Source organism: Engystomops pustulosus, chromosome 7, assembly GCF_040894005.1.
Source record: "Engystomops pustulosus chromosome 7, aEngPut4.maternal, whole genome shotgun sequence".
NCBI classification, from domain to species: domain Eukaryota; kingdom Metazoa; phylum Chordata; class Amphibia; order Anura; family Leptodactylidae; genus Engystomops; species Engystomops pustulosus.
The window spans coordinates 19,120,619-19,132,504 of NC_092417.1; the positions used below are offsets into that span (position 1 = coordinate 19,120,619).

General features: G+C 43.5%; 1 protein-coding gene across 1 annotated transcript; it reads right to left on the bottom strand.

The window, feature by feature from the left end:
- Positions 1-623: 623 nt before the first annotated feature.
- Positions 624-1,559, bottom strand: LOC140070051 (olfactory receptor 5G3-like). The gene is made up of 3 exons (XM_072116378.1): positions 1,135-1,559; positions 803-1,050; positions 624-754 (listed from the first exon to the last, which is right to left on the bottom strand). The coding sequence occupies exons 1-3, from the start codon at positions 1,557-1,559 to the stop codon at positions 624-626; spliced, it is 804 nt and encodes a 267-aa protein (XP_071972479.1).
- Positions 1,560-11,886: the final 10,327 nt, after the last annotated feature.

Genomic DNA, 11,886 nt, shown 5'->3' on the forward strand with positions numbered 1-11,886 from the left:
CGTGCACGCGACAGAAACCGGGGGGACGTGGCTGAACGAAAACCCGACTGATTCGGAAAAACCGCCTCATTTAAAAAAAAAAAAGTGTCGCTGGACACGCGCTTACCTTCACTCGGCCCGGCTTGGTGGACTTCAGTGCATTCAGTGCAGCAGCGACACCTGGTGGACGTCGGGGGAACTGCCTTAGTGAATCGCCGTAAGATCCAAATCCACCGCAGAGAACACGCCGCTGGATCGCGAATGGACCGGGTAAGTAAATCTGCCCCAATATCTTCATTATGCCACATTCTGAGGCCAGTAAATTTTTCATACTTTGGTTAATACAGCTGGATGAGGTGTCATTTTTTTGTGGGACATGATGACGCTTTCATTGCTACCATTTTGGAGACTGTGAATCTCTTTGATCATGTTTTATTTAATTTTGTATGTTGCAAAATTGAAAAAAGTGTCATTACAGACATTTGGATTATTAATGTTAATGTTAATTAAAGTATTAACATTCTCATATTTTTTTTAGCCCTTTTCATCATATTTATTTTATTCCTTCTCCATCTCTTATTCCACTGCAAGTGTTTGCAAGAAATTTCCAATATCTTGACTAAGGAGAAAAACTACCAAAACAATCATTTGCATGCCCGTAAATAAAAAGTTTTTTTAATCGCTTTTATGACATCCTTATTCCGGATACTGTAGATGATGGGATTCAGCATTGGAGTCACCACTGTGTAGAGAACAGTTACAACCTTATACTGTCCTGGAGAATATGAATAATGTGGACGTAGATATATAAACATAATCGTACCATAGAAGAGACAAACCACAGTAAGGTGAGAAGCGCATGTGGAGAAGGCCTTGAGTCGTTCTTGGGTGGAACGGATCTTGAGTATAGTCAATGTAATACAGAGATAAGACAAGAGAATTAGCAGAAAAGAACCAAGGACTATTATCCCAACTGCAATGTAGTTCATTAGCTCATTGAACCAAGTGTCTTTACATGAAAGGTGAAAGAGAGGGGGCATTTCACAGAAAAAATAGCTGATATGATTGGACCTACAAAAGGGAAGTCTAAAGGTGAAAAAAGTGAGAAGGAATGAATTAAGCAAGTTCACAATCCAACATCCACCAGCAAGATACAAACAGAATGTTTTGCCCACAATAGTATTATATAGTAATGGCTTACAAATAGCAATGTACCTATCGTAGGCCATGATGGCCAACAGTAAGCATTCTGTACTCCCCAAAGCAAGGTGGAAGTACAACTGAGCTGCACATCCAAAGAATGAGATACTTTGGTCACTAGACAATGTATTGGAGATAATCTTGGGTACAACGGTTGAGGAGAAACAAATATCAATAACGGCCAAGTTGGTTAAGAAGAAGTACATTGGGGTCCGGAGTTGAGTGTTAAACTGAACCACAATGATCAATATCAAGTTTCCCGAGAAAGACACCATGTACATTAGTAAAAAGAGAAAAGAGAAGAAAACCTGAAGACCAGGAATGGTAGAAAGTCCAAGAAGGATGAATTTCTTCCCAAAAGTTTGAGTTGAATTATCCATCCAGTATCTTCAGAAAGTTTTTCATTTCTATCTCTCACGTACACTTTCAGCTCAACAATCCTCCATGTCTTCAGCCATGTTTTAAACATTGATTTTTGAAGGGTGACATCTTTGTAGACCTCACACACAACCACCACTTGTCTTCAATCATTAATAAATAAAATACATTCATTTAACCAATTGTTTTTATATCGGGCAATCTATCTAGACCTAATTCTGGTGAAGATACAAGAATATAAATAGAATCATTGCCTTGGTCCTGGTATTCTTGTAACTGATCACTTGATTGCCGGGATCTTGACAACGGAAACGGGAGCTTCTGCATCTGATCATTTCGAGGACAGATGCAGAGAAATATAAAAATAAAGAGCCAAACATATAAGAAAATAAACAAGAAATATTTAAAGACTTTTAGTGTAGTTTACAGTATGGCTCAGTTCATACTACATCTGTTCCTTGCCTCAGCTGAATAAAGTAAGGAACAGAGGTATAAAGTAAAAGTTAAAAATCCCATTCACGCCAAAGTACATTTTATGTCATCCATAGGGGCTTATTTACTAAGGGTCCCACGGCTGCACTTTCCTTGGATATTCTGCCGTTTTGGGGGATTGCGCCACTGGGACAGGTATTTAGAAGAGAATTTTGTCGCATGTGATCAGATTTTGGCAACAGAAATTGGGGTGGCGGGCCATCGCCAGATTCGGACTGAGCTTGGGATTTAACTTTAAAATTGTGTTGCAAGACATACACTTACATGCACCAGGAACAAGATGGTGAACTCCGGCGGACCTGAGCGGGGAAGCGACACATGCAGGATATCGGGCGCACGATCTTAGTGAATTGCGCCAGAGTGCATTATCGTCGGTAGAACGCACTTTGTGTGAACTCCTCGGACAGGTAAGTAAATGTGCCCCATTATGTTGAGTTAGGCCATCATCTGCTATGCTTGGATATGATTGGATTTTTTTTTTTACAGAACAAATGTTGGTGGCTGCAGTATTTTTTTTCGTTTGAAAAAAATGCATGGATAGCAGATGTTATAATTTTACATTGAAGTCAATAGCAGACGGATAGTTAGGACACAAATAGTACATTTTTTCATCTAATATATAAAGCTGAGTTTATGTGTGTGTATGTATGTATGTATGTATGTCCGCTAAAGAATTCTGCACTGTCGCATTTGTAATCGCCAAATTTTGCACAGCCACTCTATGTGACCCAGGGAACGGATGAGTTGAAATTCTCACCCCCAGCTTTCCAAAATAGATTTATTAACCACCATATACAGGAGCTATTGTCTGCTGCTGTGGCAGGTAGCAACCAATAATAGCTTTTATTTTGCCACAGGTCATTAATATTAGCTCTAAGCTTTGATTGGTTACTAAAGGCAATGGCCCACATTTACTATGTGCTGTTTGTCTTACTCCCACGCAGCGGTCAACAAATTCATGTAGACAGAATCTAGGTCTTCATCAATCTGCAGGAACTGAGTGCACCAGATTTTTTTTCTCTTTCTGTTTGTCACAGCCTCTCTCACTTTGGGGCATATTTATGATAACCCTGCCGCTGCATAGTCACAGCCTGATACATCAAGAGGCTTCCGCCTCTTGATGTATCGGGGCGGGAGGCTGCGCAGCATTTATCGCGGCCGGCATATGAAAAGTTGCCGGCAGCAGCGAGTGCGCCAGCGCGGGGACAGTAGCGCCCCGCACCGGCCCGCTCCCGGCCGGCCGCACCCTCCGCTCGGGCGGGCATGCCTCCTCCTTCATGCCCCTTCATGTCCCACTGGCGTGAAGGTGGTGGATCGGGGCAAATAATCGCAAGTGCTAGCAATAAGCTAGCATTTGTAATTATTTCAGGGCCTCTGCGCCACTGGCATTGCGCAGAAGTCCTGATAAATATGCCCCTTTGTCTCTGTTTCTGTCTCTCTCTGTGTTTGACTAAATACTGGTTGCACATGTATTTATGACATGTCTGCGCTAGTATTGTGTTGCAACTGCACTATGCATGTTGCAACACAATCCTGTGCATCCTGTTGTGGCTGCCACAATTATGCCGACTTATTTTGTTTTAAGTAAGAGCAGTTACTTACTATCCCAGGCAGAAAGTCTACTACATAAAGCTGAGTGTATGTGTGTATGTATGTCAGCTAAAGGAATCTGCAGTGTCGCATTTACAATCACCAAATTTTGCACAGCTACTCTCTGTGACTCTTAGAATGTCATAGATTAGGTTTTAAGTCAAGATTTTCCACCAACACTTTCCAAAATACACTTATTAACCACAATACACAGGAGTCATTTGGGGTCATTTATTTTTATTTTTCTTCCTGTTTTTTCTGTCTTTTCTGAGACATATTTTGGCGCATTGCAATTATTGCGCCTTTTTGGGGACATTTGGAAATGTCCACTGGACATTTGTTTTTTGCCAGTAATAAACATTTATCTTCTACTAGATGTAGCTCCCGGCGTTGCCCAGGATAGTAAATAACTGCTCTTAACTACCGCAAAATAGAGTGGGTTAAAAAATGTTTTTATTTCTATCTGTATACTGTCTCAGACTGTCTCTTTCAGTGACTGTCTGGCTGTCGGCGGCTGTCTCATTAAGTGCCTGTCGGCGGCAGTCTCTTTCAGTGACTGTCTGCTTGTCGGTGGCAGTCTCTTTCAGTGACTGTCTGCCTGTTGGCGGCAGTCTCTTTCAGTGACTGTCTGAGAGCCAAGTTTCATTTTTGCACAGCGGTTTATAAAATTACAGCTGATCTCTGAATGGTTTTCATTGGCAGCTGGAACAGTTTTACCTCAGACATTTCTGATAAATCTCCCCTATCACTGTATTCTTTTCCATCTTACCTCACACATAAGTGTCTTATACTCATTGCCTATAGTAGCCAATCACAGCTCAGAGTTCATATTAATGACCTGTGGCAGAACAACAACCAATCATGACTCAGCTTCCAACTGCCACAGCAGCAGCAGACATTGGCTTCTGTATATGGTGATTAATAAGTGGGTTTTAGAAAGTGTGAGATTGAAAATTTTGGCTCAAATGATGTTACCTAATGTCAAATGATGAAATTTTGGTCTATGATGTTACCTGATTTTTTAAAGATCTCTTTGTGAGACATTTGTTACAAATGTCACAAAAATGTCACACAAATGTGTCAGGTCACTTCTTTCCATTTTCTAAATGTTATGGTTCTAAAAATTATGGTTTAGTCTGGAGTTTTTAAGCCAAACAATGTCACAAATTTTAGACATTTTGAAGTGATAAATGCATATATATATATATATATATATATATATATATATATATACACACATATATATTTATATAGATGATAAATTTTAGATAAACATGATATAGACAGATAGATAGATGGATATAGACATAGATCAATGATTTGTCATAGTACATGTTAAAAAAGGACAGTAACTGATAGTTATAAGTTTCTGTCAGCTTATTTATTATCGTTTTTTTTTTAAAGGAAGTTCTGGAGGTAGTGGGAATTTTACCTAACTTAAAACACATTTTAAAAAGATATGTAAAATGTCACCACTGACCCAAATTGAAACTTTAATTACAAATAATATACAAAATGACTATGTTGATAAGGAAAACCCATTATAAGCTTATATTTCATAGCATCATTACTCCAAAAAATCTTTGACCCTAAAAGAAAATGTGAGAAATATAAAACTATTTAAAATATATAACCATTAAAAGAAACACATTTACTTGGCCATTTAATAGAAAAATTCCCATAAAAAAAAGGACAATAAAACCTTTAAAAAAAAAAAAAATGTCAAAAAATAATCCATGTCATTTATGAACTGACCTTTTGAATTGGAGACTGGAGTAGCCCAGGACTTGTAATCTCATTTATCCCTGTAAATTGATCACATAGATCAGCATCACCTTGAAAATAAACGCAGCAATGAGATGCATGAAGAAATTGTTGAGTTTAAATATTATCCCAGAGGCTCATTCACTATACAAAGCACTAAAACATTTTCTAAGACCTAAAAGTTTCTAAAATGTTATTCCCAGGTCAATCGACTTTATCAGTCTTTTGGGAGGCAATAAGTAAAAATGTTAAAACTTTTTTACAAAAATAGAATCTTTTCTGAATAAGATATCTCCAAATTGAACCAGCAAATATCTTAGTCAAATAAAGTTTTTTTGTTGTGTATAAAGCTGACCCGCAGCAACTATCATTAATTTAATATGTGAAATCCCACTGACAGGTTCCTTTTAAAAGGAATTGTATGGAATTAGAAAAACACGGGTGCTTATTTAAAAAAAAAACATATCTGTCCAAAAATTTTGTGGGAAAATTAAAGTGAATGCACATGGTATTAATAATTTGTGGATTTCTGAACAAAATCTCACCTGGGCATATACGATTGTCCCTAGGTTTGACCAACCCCCGGCCCTTGCCTTTTGGTGTGATGGTCTTCAAACATGGTCTGTATCATGGCCTCCAAAGAGCTCACTTTTGGTGTAAGCAGAATATATTCTCCCAGGCTTGTCTAAATGTTGTTGAGTAGAGATGAGCAAGCACTAAAATGCTCGGGTACTCGTTATTAGAGACAAACTTTTCCCGATGCTCGAGTGCTCGTCTCGAATAACGAGCCCCATTGAAGTCAATGGGAGACTCGAGCATTTTTCAAGGGGACCAAGGCTGTGCACAGGGAAGCTTGGCCAAACACCTGGGAACCTCAGAAAAGGATGGAAACACCATGGAAATGGACAGGAAACAGCAGGGGCAGCATGCATGGATGCCTCTGAGGCTGCTTAATCGCACCATTATGCCAAAATTATGGGCAACAGCATGGCCATGACAGAGTGACAGAATGAGGCTAGATAGCATCTAAAACATGCAATAATTGACCCTGACACTATAGGGGACGGCATGCAGAGGCAGCAGCAGCAGTGGCAGGCTAGAGAGTGTCATATCGACATACCCTAAATGGACTCAGGTTTCACCAAAGGAGGTGAGCAAGAAGCGCTGAAATGATTTCCTATGTGAACAAAAGGTTGACGGTATATTTAGTCGATAATACAGCATAGCGGCGACATAGTGACCAAGTTCCATAACGTATCTGGTGAAACACCCGAAAAATGAGCCTGACACAGCTCTTTTGATAAAGGGACGACATGTGGAGGCAGCCATGGTTACGACTTCCATGATTAAGAGCGACAGTATGGGGCATCCATATTGCGCTGCTATGATTGCAACTTCAGGTGTCCAGCATGGCGGCGACAGATGGGCCGAGTTCCACTATGTATCTGGTGAAACACCTGAAAATTCTACCTGACACAGCTCGTTTGATAAGGGGATGATGTGCTGCATATCCTTTCGTGCTCCAGCGTCTGGGGTATAGACAGTTGAAAGTTGCGCATGGAGACATTGGTGGATGCTGTGGAGGATCGTGGAGGCAAAATGGACAGGAAACAGCAAGGGCAGCATGCATGGATGCCTCTGAGGCTGCCTAATCTTGGGATGGAGATGGCGGTCCGCTGCCAGGCGAGCTTTCGCCAATCCAAGCCCCTGTCTCTCGGCTACTCCCCAAACAGCACTTCTAAGAACCTTTTGTATAAGATCTAGTGTAGTAGTGTTCTTTTAAGTTTGGGTTATGGCGGGTGAGGGGAATGTAAACAGATGCGCAAGAAGCGCTGAAATAATATTGGTAAATGATAAAAGTTTGCCAGTATATTTTGTGGATTACACAGCAGGGTGGTGACAAAGTTAACAAGTTTGATGTGGAAGCCATGAAAACAACCCAAAATTCTGCCTGACACAGCTCGTTTGATAAGGGGACGATGTATGGAGGCAGTGAAGTAGTAGTAGATTAAAGGTGCTGTAGTTAAAACTATGTTAGTTGGATCTTGGGATGGAGCTGACGCTCCGCTGCCAGGCGAGCTTTCACCAATCCAAGCCCCTGTCTCTCGGCTACTCCCCAAACAGCACTTCTAAGAACCTTTTGTATAAGATCAAGTGTAGTAGTGTTCTTATAAGTTTGGGTTATGGCGGGTGAGGGGAATGTAAACAGATGCGCAAGAAGCGCTGAAATAATATTGGCAAATGATAAAAGTTTGCCAGTATTTTTTGTGGATTACATAGCAGGGTGGTGACAAAGTTAACAAGTTTGATGTGGAAGCCATGAAAACAACCCAAAATTCTGCCTGACACAGCTCGTTTGATAAGGGGACCATGTATGGAGGCAGTGAACTAGTAGTAGATTAAAGGTGCTGCAGTTTAAACTATGTTAGTTGGATCTTGGGATGGAGCTGGCCCTCCGCTGCCAGGCGAGCTTTCGCCAATCCAAGCCCCTGTCTCTCGGCTACTCCCCAAACAGCACTTCTAAGAACCTTTTGTATAAGATCAAGTGTAGTAGTGTTCTTATAAGTTTGGGTTATGGCGGGTGAGGGGAATGTAAACAGATGCGCAAGAAGCGCTGAAATAATATCGGTAAGTGATAAAAGTTTGCCAGTATATTTTGTGGATTACACAGCAGGGTGGCAACAAAGTTAATAAGTTTGATGTGGAAGCCATGAAAACAATCCAAAATTCTGCCTGACACAGCTCGTTTGATAAGGGGACCATGTATGGAGGCAGTGAAGTAGTAGTAGATTGAAGGTGCTGCAGTTAAAACTATGTTAGTTGGATTGTGGGATGGAGCTGGCACTCCGCTGCCAGGCGAGCTTTTCGCCAATCCAAGCCCCTGTCTCTCGGCTACTCCCCAAACAGCACTTCTAAGAACCTTTTGTATAAGATCAAGTGTAGTAGTGTTCTTATAAGTTTGGGTTATGGCGGGTGAGGGGAATGTAAACAGATGCGCAAGAAGCGCTGAAATAATATTGGCAAATGATAAAAGTTTGCCAGTATTTTTTGTGGATTACATAGCAGGGTGGTGACAAAGTTAACAAGTTTGATGTGGAAGCCATGAAAACAACCCAAAATTCTGCCTGACACAGCTCGTTTGATAAGGGGACCATGTATGGAGGCAGTGAACTAGTAGTAGATTAAAGGTGCTGCAGTTTAAACTATGTTAGTTGGATCTTGGGATGGAGCTGGCCCTCCGCTGCCAGGCGAGCTTTCGCCAATCCAAGCCCCTGTCTCTCGGCTACTCCCCAAACAGCACTTCTAAGAACCTTTTGTATAAGATCAAGTGTAGTAGTGTTCTTATAAGTTTGGGTTATGGCGGGTGAGGGGAATGTAAACAGATGCGCAAGAAGCGCTGAAATAATATCGGTAAGTGATAAAAGTTTGCCAGTATATTTTGTGGATTACACAGCAGGGTGGCAACAAAGTTAATAAGTTTGATGTGGAAGCCATGAAAACAATCCAAAATTCTGCCTGACACAGCTCGTTTGATAAGGGGACCATGTATGGAGGCAGTGAACTAGTAGTAGATTGAAGGTGCTGCAGTTAAAACTATGTTAGTTGGATTGTGGGATGGAGCTGGCACTCCGCTGCCAGGCGAGCTTTTCGCCAATCCAAGCCCCTGTCTCTCGGCTACTCCCCAAACAGCACTTCTAAGAACCTTTTGTATAAGATCAAGTGTAGTAGTGTTCTTATAAGTTTGGGTTATGGCGGGTGAGGGGAATGTAAACAGATGCACAAGTAGCGCTGAAATAATATGATGATAAAAGTTTGCCAGTATATTTTGTGGATTACACAGCAGGGTGGCGACAAAGTTAACAAGTTTGATGTGGAAGCCATGAAAACAACCCATGGCCTGACACAGCTCGTTTGATAAGGGGACCATGTATGGAGGCAGCTATATGGACGACTTTTGGAGGCAGCTATGGAGACAACTCGTGGAGGCAGCTAAAAAGACAACGTGTGGAGGCTGCTATGGAGACAATTTAATTTGGATAGTGCCTGTATGTGGCAGTCCAAAAAAGTTTTCAAACCAGAGGAGCAGGTAGGTGGTCCTCCAGAAAAATTAAATAGATTGAGTGCCTGTATGTGGCAGTCCAAAAAAGTTTTCAAACCAGAGGAGCAGGTAGGTGGTCCTCCAGAAAAATTAAAAAGATTGAGTGCCTGTATGTGGCACTCCCAAAAATTTTTTAAAACAGAGGACCGGGTAGGTGGCCCTCCAGAAAAATTAAATACATAGAGTACTATAGCTATAGCCAGTTGGCCCTGGCAAAAAATAGCCAGTTTCCTCTGCTTTAGTGTACAAAGAGGAGGAGAAGGAGGACAATGAGGAGGAGGAGTGCATACATTATTCAGGTTGAGCTTCCTTCACCTGGTGGAGAATGGAAATTCTGAGAAATCCAGGCTTTATTCATCTTGATAAGCGTCAGCCTGTCAGCGCTGTCAGTCGACAGGCATGTACGCTTATCGGTGATGATGCCACCAGCTGCACTGAAAACCCGCTCGGACAACACGCTAGCGGCAGGGCAGGCAAGAACCTCCAAGGCGTACAGCGCCAGTTCGTGCCACATGTCCAGCTTTGAAACCCAGTAGTTGTAGGGAGCTGTGTGATCATTTAGGACGATGGTATGGTCAGCTATGTACTCCCTCACCATCTTTCTGTAAAGATCAGCCCTGTTCTGCCGAGACTGGGGACAGGTGACAGTGTCTTGCTGGGGTGACATAAAACTGGCAAAGGCCTTGTAAAGCGTACCCCTGCCAGTGCTGGACAAGCTGCCTGCTCGCCTACTCTCCCTCGCTACTTGTCCCGCAGAAGTACGCCCTCTGCCGCTAGCGCTGTCAGAAGGGAAATACTGTTTCAGCTTGTGCGCCAGGGCCTGCTGGTATTCATGCATTCTCACACTCCTTTCCTCTACAGGGATGAGAGTGGAAAGATTTTGCTTGTACTGTGGGTCCAGGAGAGTGAATACCCAGTAATCGGTGCTGGAATAAATTCTTTGAACGCGAGGGTCACGGGATAGGCAGCCTAGCATGAAATCTGCCATATGCGCCAGAGTCCCAACGCGCAAGAATTCACTCCCCTCACTGGCCTGACTGTCCATCTCCTCCTCCTCCAACTCCTCCAACTCCTCTTCTTCTGCCCATACACGCTCAACAGTGAAGGACTGAACAATGGTCCCCTCTTCTGTCTCGCCAACATTCTCCTCCTCTTCCTCCTCATCCTCCTCCACCTCCTCCGATATGCGCTGAGAAACAGACCTGAGGGTGCTTTGGCTATCAACAAGGGAATCTTCTTCCCCCATCTCCTGTGACGAGCGCAAAGCTTCCGACTTCATGCTGACCAGAGAGTTTTTCAACAGGCCAAGCAGCGGGATGGTGAGGCTGATGATGTTGACTCCTCAAAGTTACTCAGCACCTGACAGATATCAGACATCCACGTCCACTCCTCATTGTAGACTTGAGGAAGCTGACTGACCTGACTACCAGTTCTGGTGGAAGTTGACATCTGGCAGTCTACAATCGCTCGGCGCTGCTGGTAAACTCTGGATAACATGGTTAATGTTGAATTCCACCTCGTGGGCACGTCGCACAACAGTCGGTGAGCGGGCAGTTGGAGGCGGCGCTGCGCTGCCCTGAGAGTGGCAGCATCTGTGCTGGACTTCCTGAAATGCGCACAGATGCGGCGCACCTTCGTGAGCAAATCAGACAGATTGGGGTATGTCTTGAGGAAACGCTGAACTATGAGATTTAACACATGTATTAGTCTGCCGAGTTGCAGAGCCGCCACCAGGTTACGACCGTTGTCACACACAACCATGCCTGGCTTCAGGTTCAGCGGTGCCAGCCACAGATCTGTCTGCGCCGTGATGCCCTGTAATAGCTCTTGGGCGGTGTGCCTTTTATCGCTAGCCTCAGCAGTTTGAGCACCGCCTGCTGTCGCTTAGCGATGGCACTGCTGCTGTGCCTAGAGCTACCGACTGATGGCGCCATGCCCACGGATGGTAATTCGGAGGAGGAGGTGGATGAGGGGTGGGAGGAGGAGGAGGCATAGTAGGCCTTTGAGACCTGGACCGAGGTAGGCGCCGCAATCCTCGGCGGCGGCAGTATATGACCAGCCCCAGGGTCAGACTCGGTCCCAGCCTCCACCAAGTTAACCCAATATGCCGTCAGCGAAATATAGTGGCCCTGCCCGGCAGCACTCGTCCACGTGTCCGTGGTCAGGTGGACCTTGTCAGAAACGGCGTTGGTCAGGGCACGGATGATGTTCTCTGACACGTGCTTGTGCAGGGCTGGGACGGCACATCGGGAAAAGTAGTGGTGGCTGGGGACCGAATACCGAGGGGCGGCCGCCGCCATGAGGTTTCGAAAGGCCTCGGTCTCTACCAGCCTATAGGGCAGCATCTCCAGGCTAAGCAGTTTGGAGATGTGTACATTGAGGGC